Source organism: Struthio camelus, chromosome 8, assembly GCF_040807025.1.
Source record: "Struthio camelus isolate bStrCam1 chromosome 8, bStrCam1.hap1, whole genome shotgun sequence".
Taxonomy (NCBI): Eukaryota; Metazoa; Chordata; class Aves; order Struthioniformes; family Struthionidae; genus Struthio; species Struthio camelus.
The window spans coordinates 24957233-24979676 of NC_090949.1; the positions used below are offsets into that span (position 1 = coordinate 24957233).

The 22444-nt window shown below is 41.6% G+C and overlaps 1 protein-coding gene across 1 annotated transcript in view; it reads right to left on the bottom strand.

Annotated features, from left to right (window-relative positions):
* Positions 1 to 16887, bottom strand: part of ST6GALNAC5 (ST6 N-acetylgalactosaminide alpha-2,6-sialyltransferase 5) — a 71478-nt gene extending 54591 nt beyond the window's left edge. The window contains exons 1-2 of the mRNA XM_068952789.1: positions 16351 to 16887; positions 15609 to 15836 (exon numbers count right to left, since the gene is read on the bottom strand). Coding sequence (XP_068808890.1) covers positions 15609 to 15836; positions 16351 to 16419 — 297 coding nt within the window. The 5' untranslated portion in view covers positions 16420 to 16887. The remainder of the gene's footprint in view (positions 1 to 15608; positions 15837 to 16350) is intronic.
* Positions 16888 to 22444: the final 5557 nt, after the last annotated feature.

Sequence of the window (22444 nt, forward strand, 5' to 3'; positions counted from 1 at the left end):
TATCTGTGCTCTCGTATTTGTGTGTTTTTGTCCTTATTCTTTAGGCACTGCAAATTGTAGGCAAAGAAGAGTGAGGGATATCTAAACACTAAGCAAACATTGAGTGCCCTTTGAGTTTACAGAATTTCAGGAGACCTACCATTTTCATTTACTACATCAAATACAAGCTATGCTGATACTGACTCCAGCTGCTTTAGTACAGGAGGGCTGGTGAAGCATGTGAAATGAATGTAGTGATCTCAAAACTGAAACAGTCACATCACAAATTATTTTGCTGCCACTGAATAGCCCAGGAAACTCTGGACCAGCCTTCACAGAGAGGTTAAGGACTGAGCTGACCGTCTAAAGACCACTTCCACTTTTGCTCTTAAAGATGATCTTCCCAGGTATATGGTAAAACTCTTCCTGCTCTTCCTAAACTGTCCTTGTTTTATAGGACCCAGATAGACTCCAGCCTCCAATGCTGTCAGTCAGGCACGTTTTACAAGCATAACATTTACATTCAGATATATTTTAAATCATCTTCTTTCTTAGTTTTTCTGCAGTAAAGATTTTATTTTTCTTTACACTAAAATATGAAGGGATTACTTGAATCCACAAAGAGAAAAGGTTTTCACAATCTGAAATGCATTGCCATAGCAGTTCTCCCCATCATTTAAATTCACTTGTTTGATTGTTAACTATTTGATACATATCATATAACAGATATCAAATATGCAGTGCAGCACAATATAAAACATATACCAAATACTTTTCAGGTAAAAGAAACTGATGAACTTTTAAAAGTAGTCGGTGCTATCACAATGAATAGGCCATCTCCTAAGGACCTAAGTCAAAGGCAGGGGGGTGCTTTGTTCACACTGTTCAGCGCCTGTATTTGCACACCCTATTAAAGCTTATTAGAGCCCAAAATACTGTGCAGCCCTGCTGTGCACCATCAAATACCACGCTCAAAGAGTTAACCTGCCCTTAGTCACCGCAGTCGCTGCAAAACGCAGGTGCTCCACGTGCTCCGAAAATCCGGTCGTTCACGGAGGCACCTGCACGTTGCTTCGGAGCGAGATCACAGAAGCCCAGGACGCGTCTCAGCCCGCAATGAGACTCTGATGGGAGCTGAAAGCCTAAACCAAAGGCACGATCTGAAAGAGCCTCGTTCAGCTGCCACCTAAATCGGCACGTAAGCTCCCCTGCATCCCCGGGCCAGGCTGGGGCCGACACCGGCAGCCTCGCAGGACAGCTAGTGACAGCCTAGGCAGCAAAAGGGCTGAAGGAGGTGCACCGTTACCTAAAACCAAGCAGAAAGCCACCTCGGAAAGGTACACAGGGAGGCTGTAGCCTTCAGTCTATGTGGCCCAACTTTGCAAAATATTTATGAGCTTCACCAGTTTCTGGAGCAGGAACCAGAACGCTTTTCGCTCCATTTCCATGCAAGATTCCCAACTCAAGACCATGGACCGCATTTGCTTTTGTTATCTTTCATTTGGGCTAAAATACTGTCCACCGTGATCCTTCTCAAGCCAAAGGGCTACGCTGGAAGTGCCCTGTGGCATTTTTAGGTTCTGCAGCTCCACAGGGCAGAGCAAGTATTTTGTAGCCGTTTCTAGGCGCGGAAAATTCGGTGTTATACGCAAAAAGGTTCTAAATGTCATTTCCAAGCCAAGCACGAAAACCACGAATCCCAAGTGACTGCTTTTTGGACTTGTTCCTAATTGATGAGTCCCCACGGTTTTCAACACTTTTCAGACTCCCGCCCGAGATCCCTAGCTAGACACTTAAGGTCAAAAATGTAGTTTTAAGTTTGTGTTTCACTGTCCTCCTACGGAATAAGCAATTACTACTCCTGTACTTTAAGGCAAGAGTCTGCATTTAATATTTCTACAGCACTTTGAGATCCCCAAAAGCAAGGTGATATGTAAGTACAAAGTATTATTAATTAATGAGCTGAGGGAAAGTACCTCTTGTTTCAGAAAATGGGAAGGTTGTGTGTGCATAAAATATAAAAACAGCCACTCAAAACTACATTTGAAGGAGAAAAAGAAAAAAAAAAAGAGAGAAAATTAAGATTTGCTTCTTTTCCTATTATCTGAAAAAAAACATAGCCTGGCAAGCAAAGTAATATTTAGGCAACTACCACACCCAAAATCCTCTTTACTGTTTCTGCTACTCCTTTAACATCAAAACTGTAGCATTTCATTAGGTGATTATGTTATCACTTTTGATAATGACATATATTGCACAAATTGTACTATTTATGTATAATCAGATAATTATTCAAAAAAAAAATCATCTTCACAAGTTTCAGCTAAGACAACTTTAAAATAACTAAATATACCAGTACAGTTGAGACATCCAGAGTGAATCTAAACCTTTAATACCTATAAGCGCTACACAGCTTTCCTAATCACCAGTTTTATACCCTGCTGGGGCTAAAATATTAGCTTTAATCCTTCACAGTGAATTTAACTTTACCTCCCAACTTCACTGTTCTTTTCATATAGTTTTGTTTCAAGTCCTGCCTTGTCTAAATATGCTGCAACTATAGCACAGTTCTTTTGTGACTTAATGTTGTAATTTGAAAGAAAAATGTAAGAGTAATTACTGATGTAATAAAACATGAACATACTGTAGACAACTCTATGGAATTGTAATTAGGAAAAGTAGGTTCTTATGATTTCCCTATTCTCCTTTAAATGAGCTGTCACCCAGTGTACATCTTATTTTCATGAATTTATTTTGAACACTTTTTGTCAACTTTGGCTTCATATTTCAAAAGCATAAATGTAAAACAAATTAAGATGTTGCTAAATAAGGGTTTGAAATGCAATCTTCTTATAGAAATATGTATGTCTAACACAGCTTCTCTTTTTACTGATTGCTATGTGGAAAAATATGAAGGCATAAATATTAGCAGAGCTGGTTCTTTTTAATTTCTTTGCACTTAGATATGGCCTCAGCCTAAAGAATCTAACCAGACTCTGACAGTTAAAGATTAACAGTCCTGCCGTACCAACCAGCCTGACAAAGGAGCTTAGCTTAATCCTTAAGGCAGTATAAGAAGTCTTTTGTGTATTACTGTGTAGGAGCACAACTGTAATAAACAGTGTAATGTAATTTTTAGTATTTTAACGAATGTAAAGTATGGGATATGAAAAAAAAAAAGGTGATATATCTATTTGTTTTCCAAGGGAAACCAAAATTAACTAGGTTTTTTTTTTTTTTTAAGACATGACTTATTTTGAATTTCAAAGATGCAATGCTTTGCACATATTGGTATACAAGAAGGCAATTCCAATAAGAAAAGAAAAAAAAAAAAAAAAGGAAGTAAATACAGCCTCATCATTTATACTCCAAAAGAGATGGACTTACAATTTTGGCTGAACTGGCTTACACACCGTTTTGCTATAGCTGCCCTTAGTTTTCACCTCTGATCTCAGTCACAAGGCTTTCGTGCACTTCCTGTGAGCAATGCATGCGATTCAACAAAGTCTTGAGGCCTCAGATAATGGTTTGTCCTTGGACTTAGCATGACCTTGGCTGATATCACCTCTTGCACTTCCAAGTGGAATTAATCTTCTCTCATTTGCTACAGACTGTGCAAATTAACCATCACACCTGAAAGTTCACAAGTTAGGATTCTAACTGTCATCTTAAAGCAATTTTTTTCCACATTATGCACCACAAATAAGATATGTCATCTTCATAATACACTGAAAAATATCCCTAGGAAGCAGCATACTTATAAAAAAATCAGTTCTGAGAAACTTTAATAAAGCTGATGCATCTTATCATCCATCAATTTATTCTAGATGTGTCTGAGAGCACCACTATAGGCAATAGGCCTTTGTCAGTATTTTTGTCATAAACCCATTTCTAAGGTGTTCCCAACTCTGCAGTTTTACTGTATCTCTCATCAATATAAAACGTGGAAGACCAGGTTTCCAGGTCCTGTGAATTGCTTCAAATCTAGATTCGATCTGGAGAGACACGGCCAGTGTTAAAAAGCAAAGGAGAACATATTTTAGTGACTTGTTAGCAAGATTTTATACTAGAGGACTGTTAAGATTTTTGAGATGCAAAAAAAACCAGAATTAAGTTGTTAACCAGGGGTCCAGATATATTCTGGATTTCCTTCAAATCCAAGAAAGGCAAAGATCCAAGCAGTGTTATCCCACCTTGGCCCCAGCAAGAGCTCCGACGGGGACCGAGCGGTGGCCGCACCTCCTGCGGGCACCCAAGACACCGCATCACCGCTGCCCTTCGCATCACCGCTGCCCTTCGCAGCGTAAGCAGTACCATCCTTCCCCTCCCTGCCGCATAACGAGCCAGGAGTGAAAGGTGATTCTAAAGCATCATTTCACTTTCCAGGCCAAAATGGCCACAGGCATAATTTAAGATACCCTGAAAGCCGCTCTGTATTGCACAAATTGCTGCAGATCAAAAGGGATCACTGTGCTGGCAGAAATCAGACATGCTAATACCACATACACCCTCCTGGCCCTGATATCCCTGCTCCATGTCTACCAGCGGCACAAAGTACCTCATTTGTGCCCTTTAGCCATCAGGGACACACCAACACTACTACCGCAAAAGAATATTCAGCATATCTATAACTAGCCTCATTGCTTCTTTGCGCTACTACTGAGACATAAAGCAGATACAAGGAAAGTGAGGAATTTTGCCCTAGTTTTGATTCTACTTTTTAAAAACTATAGCTTTTGGCTATTCGCAAAAATTAAAAGAGAAATCAAAATTAAATCTATGAATATGATAACTATGTACAGGAAGAGGAACATTAAGGCTCAGCAGTCTTACATTAATTAGATTGTGAGGATATTAGTAAACATCCCATCATCTTCAAAAATTCTTCATTGACTGAAATTAAGATGCAGTTGTCAACATTTCCAAAGAAGTGAACATGATAAGAATACCAGAAAACACATTACAAATGACATAGCATATATGGATATAGAAATAGTCACATTACAAATTAAAAAAAAAAAAAAATACTTGGCCTGATTTTCAAACATACGTTTTTAAAGCAAAGCAACTTGCATTTTTTTCTTGGTTAAGAACATGCCCAGTAAAATAAGCATGCTTTGTAGATGATGACTTAGATGACTAATTTCTGCTCTGTAAACTTAATTTTGGCTATTTCCAACTCTGAAAACCTGATGTTACCTATCATATTAGGCTGTTGCATGTAAGATAAACGCTGAAAACCAGTCTTCTTTATAGGCCTACTAAACATCTGGCAATCTGCTCTAATGACCAGAATTTACGTAACAAGAGCCCTATGAAATACGTGACACTTCTGCCTAAGCCCTGAAAAGCATGCAGTTGCACAAGAAGTCTGCAGGCCAGAGTTCATATTCTCCTATCATATTAGTTAGGAAATTCCTGGTGGCGTGGCAGAGGGCTGAAAACACGCCTCTGAAGGAACATTAGGTGACCATCAGGATATGCAATAAGCAGGTTTTTGCAGGTAGATGCAGACAAGTGTTGTCCATGCTCCATACAACAAGAAGCAAGCTCTGCTCATGCATCGAGACTGTAGGACAAACAAAACTATGGTGTAAGCTACACAACCACACTAAAAGCGATGAACTCCAGGTAATAAACCCTTCCTCTCAGTCAAGCTTATTAGTGCTGGCTTAGCAACGTGCATATTGCAGCTCCTCAGCTGCCAGGGCAGAGCTGATGCCTCTCCAACCGGCTCAAAGGGAGGGCAGAGCATGCTCACGTCTGCTGGCAAAATCCTACACAGACATGCTTCGGCATCGTGTCAGCTGGCACTCAGCAAGAGGGGGAAACCCTGGCTGAAGTGCTGGTTATTATGCATAGTCCCATTCTCATTCAAGGTAGTTCTCATGGATAGCATAAGCAACATTAGAACAAATGGACCCAGGCTTCATAATGGTCATGATGCAAATGAATCGATATTAAAAACAGAAACAAAGCCAGAGCGCTGCTACAAAGAGAATACACAAGTAGATGAACAAACGGAAATAGTAGTGACTTTGCTATAGGTTTTTAATTTGCAAAATGTACTTTGGATAGTCATCAATAATTATAAGGAATATAAATGTTGAGAAAGAAATTATCTAAATTAAAAAAAAGAGACACTGTGTAATGTAAGGCGCTTGCCTACAAATACCCAGGCACAAACAGATGAGCTGTGGAAGGACAGGCAGCATTAATTCTTTGCATCACTCTGGTAGCTGCAGCAGACCACTGACTGCATTCTGAGATTTTATGTTCCTATTTTGGAGTCAACCAATAATGCTGAGATGTGTAACACTAACCCTTTTACAGTAGCATTAGGAATAAAATGGACAGCAACAAAATTTAGGAGCACGTTTGTCATTATTCTAATCTCCAAGGATGAAATCTGGCCAAGCATCTGAAGAACTGACCCAAAGATGCCACACTGCAAGCTACAGTGGAGCAGGTAAGGGGCAGCACAGGCTGCACAACAGCACGTACTGCCCGTGAGCCGCTATGCTCTGAATAAACCATCAGGGAAGGGACTGCACCAGACTTGCCAGAGGCTGATGGAGGATGAGGTCAGGGGAGCAGTGCCTCCATGGATGTGGCCAAAAGCTTTCTCATAAGGACTATGAGCGAGTCCTGGAAATAGTGGTTTTAAAAAAAAAAAAAAAAAAACACACATGTTTTTGCCACATCTTTGCAAACACAAAGTGCCTACAGTTTGGATGGTTAGAGCTGAAGAACAGCTAGCATTTCAAATGCATTCTCCTGTAATGGAGGTCCCTGGCCCTACGCCTGGGAACTGTTCGAAACGCTCTGGGCTCGTGTACACAACCAGCCCCACGACGCCCCAGCTAGCTTCAGCCCACTTTGACCCTGCGTGCCACAGAAAGCACAGTGCAGAGCCAGCCAGCTCCAGAAGAAACACTGCTGCCAAAGGTCAGGATTTATTTGCTCAGGTATGGTGTGATTATTCCGCTTCAAACTGCTAACAAGCCTGGCTCAAACTACACTACGTGGACTTACTGACCCGGTTTCCTGTAGCTTTGGGATCTCTGCATCGCACTTTATTACCCAATAACCACGTGCTGCCATCCTATCCGTTACCTTGATTATGTGTTACCTCAGACCCTTATGTTTTGTACAGGTCAAAAGGGTGAATTTCATCGAAATAGAATAAAAATGTCCATCCACAGAGAATGCAATGCAGGCAAGAAAGCTTAGAAGGAAACGAGCTTGAATGTAACTCATGCCACTACCAACGAAACACTGCCTGGCGCCTCAAACCAGGAGAAAAGGTTTTAACCCTGTGCAAGGAAACGGTTAAGCAGTGCGTCGCTGGTGATGAGTGCAATCTCCAGAAGCCTATTTCTTAGTGAGCAGTTCCCTAAGCGTAACAATACTCCTTTAACTGTCCTGTGCACAAAGCTTGATACGGGTGTACGTTTGCACAAACTTTCACTGCTTTCTGTTCCTTAGAGATAACTCTTTGGACCAATGCTCTGCTGAGTGTTATTACATCTACTGTGAGTACTTACGACCTGCTATAGCTGAGGGCAAGATATACTCTAATTTAATGCTGTCCGACAGTATAGGCTTTACCGAATATTTTGTTTCGGCAATATTAGAGTCATAACAATATCTGAGGATGTATGTAACACACTGAACTAAAAATATAGTATTTGCTAGAGTAGTTGGAAGTATCAGTAAACAAAACGCATAGTCTAAATGCACTGTTTACTGAGAAACTTTGTCCTCCTCTTTTTCCAGGCTATTTCTTACTAAACCATCCATTCTGTGATGGAAATGTTTCTATAGCTGCAATTAGTATTGTCTTAAAAGTGTTTTATTTGTGGATAAAGCACAGATTTATACGTTTTGTTTATGTTACTTACAACAATCTAGATCACTAAATCCAAATTAAAACAAAAACACAAAAACCCCCGCTGATCTATGCTGCCTGTATACCATGTAAACCCATTACTGTTCTCTTTCCTTGGCCAATGAACTTTTCGCACTACTGCACTGTCACTGTGGAAAAATACTCAAAGGTGATGTCTAGTAATTACATTGATCTACTCTCTCCATATTTTAAAGCAACCCAATCTTATCCCAAAGTTTTCTAATAATGTTCCTGTAAGAATCCAGTATTTACTGCTGCACTTCGTATACATCGTAAGAGAAGCACAACGTGTACGAGGAAAACTGCCTCCCTGAATCTAATCCAGGCATTAACGGTATTTAGCCAGGTTTGGCTAACCCCAGCTCAAGCACTGCTATGTTCCTTATAGGAACATGTATGTGTTTCTCAGAGCAGAACTCTATATTGCAAATAATACCATCAAGGGACACCTCTAAAGCAGCACCTCAGAGCTCTGCTTTGCCATTTGTGTTTCACACTTCTGTTGCGAAAAGACTCTATGAAGGCAGAAAGTTAAAGCTTTGGTTTGTCCCTTCTCTTTCCTTGCACCTCTTATTCTTGACTGTATTTGGATATTTTCAAGAGTGACAATGGAGACCAATTAATAGAGGTTTCTGAACTGAAAATATTTGCTCTACCAGCTGATAGAAAACTTCGGTAATTAACCTAGTCTTCACACTCTTAGCTTCAACTGTTAGAGCAAAACAGTGATGACTAATGTAGATTGCTTAGGGATGAGGTGAAGCAGCATGATGCTTCATCTCACCTTCAAAGTAGCTTTTGTGCTGTCACATCAGCTTATATCAGCACCAAACGACCGCTGATTTGATCATAATTGCCCTAATTAGAAGTTAAATTAATACACTGAGTTCTTCAGTATCAATGCCACCTCAGCATCAAGGATGTGCATACTGAGCATTACTGAGCAATGTAGGTTGAGCTAATCTGGAAGGTCACTGTCACAAGGAAACTCTTCCTTGTAGTCTGCTGTTCTGAAGATATCACACTCAAGTGATACTCGACACTTGATACTGAAGTTAAGGTGACACTCAACTTCAACTTACACCCCAGGACAGGGGCAAAGAGAAAACTTAGGGAACTTAATTGAGAGATATCCGTCAGTTGTGAACAAAAATGACATTTCCCATCAGTGGAAAACCTCATTTGGTTCAGGCTTACTTCCACTAAGGATTAAAACCCTTTAAAAGAACAATTTGTCTTCCTAGAAAGATGAAAATAGCCTAAAATGCTCACAGTCAAATGCAGCGTGCAAAAAGCATGCATTATGGCAGATTTAAATGGTTATGTCTTGGAAGTATAAATGTGGTCATTGAAAATGATGATGAAAATGGAAAGAAAAGACAATTAAGGGGTTTTGTATGAGACAGGCAAACCTCAGTAGCAGACAAAGTGACACCAATCTCCTATCTGGAAGTATTTTGCATAAGCATCAAATGAGGAATCTTACAGGTCCATAAAAGATGACGAGAGAGGGGAACAGACAAGGGAAAGAGGCAGTTCCCATTTATTAACATATGATGCATAGGATAGTCATAAAACAGGAAAGAGCATGTTTGCTGATTCTTCACTCTTCACAATTCAGAATAAAGGCTATAATCCAGAATCAGTCAAAAGCCAGAAGTGTAAAATAAATAAAAACATGTTCATGTTTCTGCAATTTTTCATAAAGTCTGTGAAGAAAAAAGGATTTTGTCTTAATCATTTGTAAAAACAAGATCAACCTATTATAACTGGTTTCATGATATTGGATATTGCCGTGAACTGTGACTTTCCAAAATGCAAGGAAATCAAAGCAGTGCTCTGAATTAACTGTCTTGATCTGACCATCTACTTACTATTTATGCTTGCACCAAAATCAATCACCAAGATTTCATGATATGGTATCTGAAATAATCTTTTTGTTTCAGGTTCAAACAAAGCTACATCACAGTTTTGGGTATTAGAAGTTCCGTGGGGCAAGACCTTCACCTGGCATGAACTCCAATACTTTTCTCCGCTTTAAAAACAACAACGATCATGTACTCTCCTTTATCTTCTCAAAAACCAGGAAATGATCAGAACACTGCTGGTTTGTGTTTGGGGAGGCTTTTAGGAACCACATTACATGAGTTAATGTAATTACACTGCATATTAGATGAATATTAAATGTCTTTCAATTTTCAGGGACATTTGAATATTTAATGGTACCTGCACTCTTTCCAGTCAGTTCTAAGCAACAAGTCCTGACCTCTGCCTGGAGTCACTATCTATCTCTATTAGTCAGAGTCCACCTCTAAGGCACGTATTTTAGAAAGAATTAGGTAACTGAGATAACAGTGAAATACTATCCTTTTCTATTTTTCTGTTGGCTAACATCGGTGTTCTCTCTCAAGCACATACTGGAGTCAAAATTCTATAAAAATTTTGTCCAGCTACAGAACATGGCCCCCTTCAAAAAGCTGAATAAAATAAAGGCCTAACTGCACAGCTAACTGATACCTAGTGCCAATAACATGCAAAAGACTTCAAGATACTGTAAGGAGAAACAGTGCCAAGCTGGGACTGCTGGCTCCTTGCAGAGGTGCCAAGCAATCTGGAAAACAGCAAAGGTACCATTTTCCATCGCTGTCGCAGGCTCTGTATTGCACAGGAAGTGTTATCACCCAGCCCACACAGAGGCTGCTAAAAATTTTCGACAAGAATCATCAAAACGAATGAACCCAGTATTACAATGTGTTAAGTTGAAAAAGCAGACTACTGCAGTAGCTCAAAAGCAAGAAAATATAAAACACAAGATAGTCATTATTCAAATAATGGGTGAATCTGGTAAAACATAACCGTCAGTGGGGTACGTGTTTATCCAATTACATTCTCCTGTTGTCACAGTCCTACTTTTTTTTTTTTTTAATTCTGTCAGCTTTATGAGGGTTTTAATAAACTTAAGCTTACTGTATTAAAAAGTAACTGCACTACCCCAAAGAAAAAGTAGTAACAAACAAAACACAGAAAAAGAGGCTTTTTGGAATCACACCTTGCTTAGATTTATGGCCCGTGGAAGTGTCCCCCAACAAGGTTATTCTAGAATAAAGTCTCCCCCTTGTGGATCTCTGACATTATAAAGGCTCCATCAACTACCAAGTACGATAAAGCACGCAACGCGCAAAGCGTTGTATCGTAAGGGCCGTGCTCCTTCCTTGACAGCAGAGGATTGCATAGGGGCTAACAGGAACCTGTAATGAAACCACAGTACACAGCTTGCTTCGGCTCAGTGGGTTCAACCCACTGCAGGCAAGACAAGCCGTTTTGCTGTAAGACGCCTTACAATTCGGTAATAAATGCAATTAATTGAAAGAGACTGAAACCGCAAAATAATTTCACTCTTTCCCATTTCTACTTTCCACAGAAGCTAGTTGTGAAGCTTGCGTTAATGACCCCACAAACCATTCAGACCAAAAACGGCAATGGTTTAACTACTTACGTAGTAAGTCCAGTTTCAGACCGTTTCTATCAGATACTTGTTAGAGAGAGCATAAAACACGGCAAGGTATTTCCCCCCTTTAAGTGGAAAAGATTCACTATCCTAGAAAAAACAGTTTTGTCTCAGAGTGAGTACTTGTATCTCAGAGCTTATGGGAGCTATAGGACTATTTGCAGAATGATTCTTCCTCAAGCACTTCATTAACTACACTATTCTCTGATCCACATTAATTTAAAGGGATCATAAAGATTTCTTTGCATATGATAATGCACTATCATAAATTAAATCATTGCGATCATTTAAATTATCATATTGCTTTCAATGCTCTCTTAAGGTGTTTAAACATGGGTCTAAACTCACACATTTGTCTGTAAGACTGATTTTGATATATTATTGTGTTTTCTAAGAAACAAAATCTTGGATGGCTCACAATAGTATTCTATTACATATATGATAAACTCATATTTTATTTGTAGCACCAACTGTTGAGTCAGTACTGGCTAAAAAGCTTTTTAAGTATCCAGAGACATGTTCTCCTCTCATTTCAGAATAGTAATATAATGGTCAAATATTTACTTCTCGTAAGTTTTAGAATAGTGCTAGGTTTCCTGCTCTCATTAATAGCTTCCTATTTGTATGCAATAATTGCTTTAAAAATATTAGCAGTGTGATTTCTCACAGTGCTAGCGAGGAATTAACAGAAAGTTGTATCTCCACGCCTCCTCACAAAAGAGCATAATTCTGCTTCCCTCAACACTGATGACAAAATCTCTCTAATTTCCAGATTACACTCAAAGAATTCATGAAAGACGTGTAGTTTGACAGTCTGGGGTGCTTGTCCTTCCTAAGCACCGAGGAGACGCGACAGCGAAGCAGTGCCGGCTCTGCCAGCGTGCCTCTGCCCAAAGCAGCAGCTCCTGGAAGCAGAGAGGAGCTGCTGTTTCTCCGCTCCTCTTCAGTCCTTGACCTCTCAACAGCAGCTATCAACAAACCATGTTCTCTGTGCCGATTGTGAGAGGGTGGGATATAAACATCTGGCTACTAGGAACAAACATACCATTCATTCATTTCAGATGTCAGTTAACAACAATTTTTAACTGCTGCTGTCCTGGACACGGTGAGGAAAAATGGCAAGAATCACTCACTGAAGCAGTTGTCTAATTTGTGGTTTGTTTTTTGTTTTTTAAAAGCGTTCAGTTCAACAGAAATGAAGTTTGCACTGCTATAACTGTGAAAGGCTGCTAAAGCTGTAAACATTGGTTCTGATCTCTGCTGCCTGATTCAGGGAAAAATGAGCTTGCAAAAACTACAGAGGCAAAACACTAAGAAACAAAACATCACAAATCCGACCAAGTGACAAGAGACTCCCGAACAAAGACTCTTCAGTGTAGTGAAAGGAATATTACATATTTTAGCTGTATTCTCAGAGATTGCCTGCTTATCTTGACAGGATGGATGAGGAACTACAATTCTTACTGAATGCAAAATAAAAGGGGTAAAGTAATTGGTAATTACAATACTGCAAGCTATATTTTAAAATCATTGGTGCTATAACCAAGTGCCTTGATTTTCCAGCAAAAAGTCTCCATACGTGATCAGCCAGCACTACTAAACGAGTTACACTGCTATTAGTGATAGATAGTTGTACTATGTGGTATTTCAATAACGTGGACAATAGTTAAGCTTTATCCTTAAAGAGAAATGTCTATACAGCTGTATAACATAACTTTGGTATGTGCCAATGCTCATAGTTGGATTAATAACTTCATCACTTGTCATATAACTTCTAAATATATGTGTACTCTTACTCTCATTAAGCACATCAGAATGGGAACAGCGCCACAAACATTGAACTAGATTTTCATGTTAAGCCAAACTATGGGATCCAGAGACATAAAACCTATCTAAAGTTGAGAACATGTTTTAGCTCCAGGATCCAGGATTTAGTCTACCGTTAACTGCATATAGCACATGAACGGATGGATTTTGTATAGTTTATTCATCTTCTTGACAGATAAACCAAGATTCTATCCAGGAAATTAAGGAAGCTGTATTGTGAAAAGCTACCGTTAATTGTCATTTCACACTGCCACCTCTGGGGCCATCAAAATGAGACACGTTACTGCTGAAGCCATTTCCTTCCTCACCTTTCCAAGCCTGTTGTCCTCGTACAACAAGCGCTTTTCCTCTTCTTCCAGAGCTCTCTGTCCTCCTCAGAGCTATACAATTTGATCCTGCTCTCCTCTTGCAGGTCTAATATTCCTTAAACTGCTCCGATTCCTTCATTTTCTCTCACTTTGGACTGGACTTACATGCTGCCATTCAAGCTGTCTCCCCTACAGTCTCCAGTGTCACACCCAACACTGTCCAAAAATGTTCCCCTCGCTTCTCATAATACCTCTCTTTTTCTTTCTCTAATTATTACTGATCCCGCATGCTTCATCTTCCAAACCACTGATGGCTGTGATATTTTGTGTTCTCCAGTTTTTATTCTGCAGGAAACCTATGTATTCTAGGATTGTAAATCCATGTTAAATTACTAAAACAAATACACTGTTAACAGTCAAATCTGAACCCTTCTCTCCCCATTGTCTCCCTATGGTAATACAGTCTCCACACTGCTTTGTGTACCACAGTGGCATAGCTCTCCGCATGATCTCATGTGCATTAAAATAAGACAAAGCAAGCTGGGAACACAGCAGGGACTCACATTATCTTCCTTTTGACCCACAGAAGTTATGTGGAAGAGCTATTAAAGCTTCAGCAGATTATTATTGTGAGGCAAGAGCTACGTGCAATGAAATTCAGAAATGTAGTATCTGTGGGTTTTGGGCCATAATACAAAATATTAAAAAGCTAGAGGAATGGGTCTTTCCAAAACGCAAGGAGACATTAAAATCACCTTGGAAAATAAGAAGCATGGAATATTGATTTTAAGCATGTTCTACTAACAAGGGGAGTTTTGTAGTCAGGAGAAACCAAAGAGGTTACCAGTGTCACATGGCTACTCACACAAAGGACCTTAAAAACCTGTAGATGGTTTCTTAATTATTATTACTGCTCATGAAAATCATTACTACAGCCATGTCAAAGGACAAAAGAATTACAAAAGAACATCTCACACTGTAGGAATCCAAGTGGCCAAACTTGCTTTTTCTATAGCCAAGAGCCATTACACTTGAGAAGTCCTGGGAGAACTGTGTAAGACAGCAAATAAAACCTGCGAGGGACTATCATGAGCTATTTCTCTGTGTTAAGAGCACTACAGATAGCTCTTGCATAGAAAGTGAAGCCAGAAGGAACAATAAAAATCACTGTATATCAAAGTCAGTAGTACCTCTAAACTCAGCCCAGTAACTTGTTTGACTGCAGAGCATCTCTCAGAGAGAGATCAGTCTTGAAGCGAAAACACTAAGTTGGGAATCATCACTTTGCTCGTTTTGCCCCTGTTTTTACTGTCAAACCTATGCATAACAAACATTATCCAGAGGTTTGGTAGAGAGGGGTCTTTGGAGCCTTCAGGTAAACGTGGAGGAACCTGGACACAACCCAGGGCAGAGGACTCTGCCTTCTGTGAAACTCGCTGAGGCTCAAGTATCTCTTCAGCAGGGCTGTTCCCACCTTGCCCACCTCACATCACAGTCTGTCCTAGAAAGACAGCCAAGCTTAGTCTGCCTGTGTCCAATAAAAGGGCATCGCAGTCTGGCAGTCCAGCCAGGTAATTCTTGTGCCAAGAGGAGGGTCATCAGTTTGTTCACCGTTAGGGAGCTGCCCCCAAAATGCTGGAGTGGAGACTAAGGTTGACACTTTCTGCTCCAGGAGGAGAATAAAAAGGTCATCCAGGCAGCAAATGCAGCTCTTGGCTTCCGAAGACTAAATGAGTTAAGGATAAACGCCTGCCTACCGACCTTTCCCTTCCAGGTGCTGAACCAACTTCTTTAACCCTGCCTTAATCTCACCCCAAGCTCTCACCCACCCTTGGAGGGTGCCTCCAACAGTCACACCTGAAAGAAAAAAAAAAACGCTTCGCTCTCCATCCTCCACCAGGCAACGGAGGAGGAAGGCGCTACCCCTCAGAGGCCCGGCCGCTTGCTAACCTGTGCCAGGGCCGGACGGGACGGTGGTGGGGAGGCTGCAGCGGGGCGGCCCAGGGCCGGAGGGGGGATACCCTGCGGGGCACCGTCTGGGCGCAGGGGGCGCGGGACCTTCCCCCGGGCTCACCTTGTGCTCCAGGACGCTGATGTAGCCCTCCAGGGGGCCCGGCTCGCCGGGGGGCGCCGGGCGCTGCTGGCCGCGTCCCGGCGGCCGGCTGGGCGCCGCCGCCGCCGCCACCTGCTGCTGCCGCCGCCGCGGCTCCGGGTGGCCCCCGCCGCCGCCGATGCCGCCGTACATGAGCAACAAGCTGGTGCACATGGTGGTGAGAGCCAAGCACACGGCCAGCCCCTGGCGCTGCGGGGCAGAGAGAGGCGGCTCAGCGGGCTCCCCGGCGCCCCCCGCAAGTTTCACGCCGCGGCGGACCCGGCAGAAGTGCGGCGGGAGGATGGGGGGCCCCCCCCCTCTCCCGCGGCTCCCCGCCGCCCGTTTCCCTGCCTCTCCTCCGGCGCCGCTCTGCTCCCCCCGTCGCACAGCCCGTTCGGGCGTTTGAACGGGCGCCGGGGACGGTGGCGCCCCCCCGCTCCGAGTTACCTCCAGCCTCGTCCTTCCCGCAGGTCGGCTTGCTATGCGCTCCTTGAAACGCGCACGCACCAGCACAACCCCCCGCCCGCGACCATTAGCAACATGAATAAAAGAAAGCAGGTGGAAAGTTCGTCTCCCGCCGCCTGCGGGGCTTTGTCCTCCGCCGCGCAACCCCGAGGGAAGCCGGCCGGGGCAGGAGCCGCCCGCCCGGCCGGGGCAGCCCCGCGCTGCGCCGCTTCTCCCGCCGCCGCCCGAGCGGGATAGTCGGTGCCAGCACAGCACTCACCATCAGCGTCTTCATTTTGTGCGGCTCCCGGCCGCCGCCAGTCCTCCCGCTCCCCGCTAGGCTCCGCATGGCGGGGACGCCGCAGACATGGCTCGGCCGGGGAAGCGCCGCCGTGCCGGGGATTAGGGGGGAATTACACCCGGCCGGACCCTCGGAGCCTGCCAGAGCCGGGTCCTCGGCTGCCCCGCCTGCCTCCGCCTCTGCCCCCGCCTCCTCCTGCCGGCGCAGCGGCGGCTCCCGGGCAGGTGGAAGTTAACTTCTGCCTCCCCCTGGGCCGCGCTGCTCCGCGGCGGCGGCCGGCGCCCCCCGCCCGGCCGGGGCTTCCGTCCTGCTTGCAGCACCGCGGCACGGCCCTGCCGCCACATTACTTGTATTTTCCCCTGGCGGATAATCCATCGCTCTCCCACCGCCAGCTGGATTTCCTGAAGCTGGCGGTGTTCAGACGACAGTTTAAATCCATGTTGGTTTATACATCTGTATAGACACCCTCCAACTCGGTGTTCGGCGCCAGCAGCACTTGTGGGCTCGCTCTCACGCAATCTTTCCCAAGCCCTCCCAACCAGTTTGAAGACCTTCTGACACAGACTATCTTCCTTTTCTAAAAGTAAACCTACAGTTTCTCATAGGCTTGCTCTCCATGCCGCCTTTTCGGCTGCTGAAAGTGGAATTTTTTCCAATCTCCTTTTGCAAGCAGCCTCCTAAAGTCTGTCATTGTTCCCTTCTTTGTATTAATGGTGCACAGTTCAGTTGTGAGAACTTTAATAAAGCGCTTAAATTGCACAGATTTCTTGCTCTGGGAATTCCACATTCATAAATGTGCCCCTTCAATTCTGTAATTCAAAACAACCCATTTAAGGTTGATTTCTTATGAAGTTATTAAAATGACAGCATAGCATTTAAAAAATAATCTATATCTTAATCATGAACATATTTCTCTGGAAATTACTCACGGCTGCATGTGTAGCCTATACCAATATAACATTAAAGATTACGTCAAGGAGAAAACGATCAGCAGGCTAACTCAACCATGATCACAACAGCAGCTTTCTCATGTCTGAAATTGTCATTGAAATCCATTTTCCCATCTTTACTAATCCACTGGTAGACTTACAGTGAAACGAATGCCATCTCTAGCAATGGCACAGCACATAGCACTGAAGTGCCTTTTAAGAAAGTAAAAAGTATGAAAGAAATAAAAACGTATTCTATGTCAGTAGATAGCACAGTAAACGCGCTTTATCATTTCCAAGAAGGATGTTCATATCGCATGCACACTAGCTATTTATTCAGCTTGCGGGTTTGGTTTCAACAGTACCAGTTGTTAAGACAAACGAAGCAATATACAAAGAATCTTATCAGGTCTTGGTAATTCTTTATTATGTGGCTGCACTTGACACTCAAATTAGTGAAACAAAGGGCCAACTTGATGTATCATTGAAAGCAAATTATCTGTGGCTCTCCAAGGCTTCCTGCAATAGACTACAAAAGGCAGCTCATGCATTTTACAGTGCTGTTTCTCAACTATCAGCAAGCAGGTTGCTGGTGGCTGACCTTTCTAAGCCTTTCTAATATATTTTGCCATGCCACACTGAAGCATCATTTTTATGATTTAGGCTCACAGCTGTATCTTAGACATCTGCTACACAGTATGTGTGACCAAATTCATTAAGCTTATGGTTTTTGGTAGAATACCCTGGTTCAAAAATCTACTGATAAAGGAGACAAACTAAATTTTCTAATTTAATGCTTAGCTTGACTTGAACAATGTCCAGCTTTCTGCTTCTCAGATATTTAATTAGATTGCTATGATGGTCATAGACACTGTATTTGGCAGTCAAATGCACGGTGAAACAAATACAGTCGTGTAATGTAAATCCTACAGAGGTTTTTTTATGTGTAAGCATGGGAACTTTAGAAGTCATCTGGAAAACAGCCCAGCTATTTAATTTAATGTTAAGTTCCTATAAATTAATAGTTTTAACTATCTGGAGGTGTGTATTTAACTGTATATTTGAGTCTATATATGTGTATGGTATGCATCTATATACACAATAGTTAGATTTGCAAGGAGTGGAAGAACATAGGCTGAGCTCATAAGCATTTAATCAACATGGAAACAAGTCAATAAAGAACATCCTAAAGTTGATCAGGTTTCCTGCTTCTACCATTTTTTTCTCAAAATGCAGGGGATACTTAACTGGATTTCTGACTGTTTAAAATTCTGCCATAATCCTGTACACGCAAAGCATTGCAAGCACTTGGTTTTCTCCATCGACAGTTTTGTTTGCCACTCTTGGCTGACGTGTTGCTCCATTTCCTTGACACTCAATTTGAAGCTGCAAAGCATAGGCAAAGACTGATACTGCTCTTCACAGCCCTATATACGTCACTGTCCATGCATTTATTTTCCTACAGAGCTTAGAAGTAAAAATAGATTACAACATACACAGGTGTTCTTGGCAGCCCAGCAGAAAAAGTGGCAGAGTTGTGGCTAATTGTTTTAATAAAACCTGACTAAGGAGAGCTTTCCTTCTGCTTAGCAGGGGACAGAGGTTGTCCCATCTCCCAATTTACTCTTTTCACGTACAACCTTCTGGCAGCTACAGGCTGACAAAAGAGTCACATGAGATAATAATCTGCTTGTGGCAGCAGGAGGCAGGTTCAGGAGGATCTAAGATAAAAATGACATAAAACAAAAATTCATGTAGACTGAGAAATCCATGTAAGAAGTGGTGATACAGACAGAAACAAACTTCTCAAAACTGACACTGGATCTGGAGTGACAGGGTTCTTTCATTGATTCCTAAATAAAACTGCTCAAACAGCAACTTTCCCTGAGCTGCCTGGATGAATGGAATAACTATCCTTTTACAATGCATTTTTACCCAGCGTGTCTTTCAGAGATTTCCATGTATAGATATAAAACACCCTTTCAAAGAAACTATTCAAGGTTGATTTCTCATGAAGTTAATAAAGTAACAACATAACATAATCTATATCTTGCGTTAGGAACAATTATGAACATATTTTCCACAGTATGGTTGGCCTGCAAAGAGCACTTGAGTGAAGAGTCTCTTACTCTTCATCCGTGCCGGTGCATCTCAGCCAACGGGGGCCAAAACATTCAATGCAATTTAGGATGAGGGCAACAGCTAGCATTCCTGCTGATGCCCCTGATGTTGTTTGCCACGACATTTTCCCTGAACCGGCTACCAGCTAATACCTATGTGACTTCAGCAAACACTGCTTTGGCCTCCCGAAGTCCTCCATCCTTTCCACCATAACAGGAGGCAGCGTGTTTGTGCCTCCAAACTGGAAGCTGCAGCTACTCTCCAGCCCCTTCACCTCCTCAGAATGAAAGCCCAGACAGTCTTAAATGTTTAATTATTTTGTGACTCATTGATGGCACTGTGGCCTCTTTGCTGTAAAAAAAAAAGAAAAAAAAAAGAGAGGATATAACTGATTTAGAGCTGTGCTCAGTTTAAAAAAGAGTAAGAAAATGAAGTTTTTGTTTACCTACCACCCTCTAGAAAAGAAGAGAGAGATCTGGTGTGATACAAGTAGTTAAACCCTGGGTGAATTCTGCACGTTACTCTGCAGAAGGGCTGAAAGTGCTTTAATACATTCCCAACATGCAATGGGTATATGAAGATGTTTTTCGGAAAAATATTGGTGATAGAAGTGCTTAAAATAGATTGGAGGGGGGAGGTTAATTGTATCAGGACCACTCTAATATCCTTTTGCCTTTGAAATGAAGAATCTCAGTTACTAAGACTCTATACATGACTAAGTATGAGAAGATATTTCTTAAAAATATAAAATTAATATAAAAATGACTCCTTTTAAAGCTGTATCATTATATCATTTCCATTATATTTCTGGGGTCTGTGAAGCCTTGGATCTGCCTCCTCCAGAGTAAAATCTCAGCCCCACGGAAATTAACTCCTATACATCTTTTATCCCTCTTTGCTCGCTGGGGCAAGGAGCTCACTAGCAAGCATAAAGGTCCCACTGTTAGCTTTGCAGCCTCATGAGATAGGAGCTTAAACCATGATCACTAGCTTAGAGCAGAATGTTGCCTGTCCTGGGCCTTAAGCCAGTGATATTTTGGAGGATGGCTGGGAGTGCCACATTTCGGAGGGAGAGAAGTAAGCATTTTTTGACAGACTGGTCAGAAAAATGAGACTAACGGTGCTAAGGAGGTTGGAATATGATGAAAATTTGCATGGATTATTGGAGAGAAGGGCAATTAAAGGTGTATGGGGAATGAAATACATCACACTGGTATCATCTGCACTCGTTCTCTTATTATATATGTTTATATATTATTTATGCATATACAATCCTCCTTTTCCTGACAGAAAGGGCTGGCAGAATGAGCATTTTTGCACTGCAAACACAACCAATGGAAAACATTCAGCAGCCAGCACGGTAATGAACTTACACTATAGATTTTTCACACTGCCTAGTGATTCATGAAATGCTTTTCAAAACTGGAAATATGCATCGAGGATTGGTCAAAAAAGGTAGAAACAATATTACAGATCAGTCAATACTGTCTCTCCTTGATGAAAGCAGGCTGCCTTTGAACTTCTGACAGAAGCAAACAGTGAGAGATGCATAAAAATATGAAATATTACATGGAAATAGAAGTGCAAATGAAAACAGAAAGGGGAAAATAGTGAGATAAGATCTGCTGAATCTGCTGTTTTGTTCTTTTCTATTTCTTAGTTTTCTCCCCAATCTAGGAAGCATAAATAAAGGTATTGGATATTTCAGAAGCAATCTTTCTAGCTCAACAGAAAAGACTCATCAGCTTTAAGACCACATGTGAAATATAGTGCTTCATCTAATCACTTTTTCCAGGAAAGCTAGACAAAGAGCATCATGGAATAAGCAACATACCAGTGGCTTACACATGCCAATAGTTCAAAATTCCACATGTCCAAAGTCAGAAAATATGATGATAAGAAATTAATCCAGGTGATCACTGGGGGAAGACACACGGTACCACAAGTGGAAGCCAATAGAGATGACTAGAAACTGTTCTTCATGGCCTTTTTGTGTTACTGTTCATTACCAAAGCACAAGAAGGAAGACATCATCTCTATCCACAAAGCAAATAGTTAACGCATGTATTAAAGCGATTGAGGACGTCATTACATTCCACTACATCATTACCACAGCTACTCGTACTCGTACCACAACTACAGCAGCTACTAAGACATTAGATACATTTTACTGCATTTTCAGGAGGACTTTTGCTACAGTGTAAGAGATTTCAATTCTGTTTTTTGCTACATTCAAGAATATTTCAACTTTCAGTGTGCACGTCTTCCTCTTCCTTGGCAGATAAAAAAAACACCAGTAGGAAGCCAAAGTGTTAAATGGAGCAAAAATTCTAAACTTAAAAAAAATTACCTGGTAAATAACAGGCATGAAGCATTAGAGCGAAAAAAAAAAAAAAGAAAAAAAGTGGAAAAGTGAAAGGATAAGTGCTCATTATGGATTGGTTTGCAGTTCATTATGTATTATTAGAGAGTCAATAAAGAACTCTCCTGCTATTACTAACACAAACACAAACATCACTTATGATGACAGGCTGAACAACAACTTTGGCAACAAGAGGATCCATTACCATCAAACTGAAAAGGCACCGTCACAGAATCACCTAAAGTCCTTCAGCGGTTGACTTATTTATATTTGATTTTGGTAGTAGCTAGTACTCTTACAGGTTTCTAGAAACTATCTTTACTATTCATATAGTTTATCAGTATATAAGCATATATGCAAAACCAGAGCAATAAATCAGTTAATGTACAGTGTGAGAAAGCTGCCAATGACTCCTGTGATAGCTCAGCAATACCATGCTTGTGTCCCTTGTGCTTCTGTTTGGTTAAATAATAGTATTTCTTAGAGTCTATGCTCTCTAATGATGTAATGTTTCATATTCAGCTTTCAAAGACAAAGTAGACAATACATTTAATTCACCGAGCAGTTAGGCTGAAATTATGTAGTGGCCTTCTCTGCTATGCATAAATCTCTTGCATTTACCTACCATACTTCAAATACAGTCATCCAAAAGAAGGAGGAT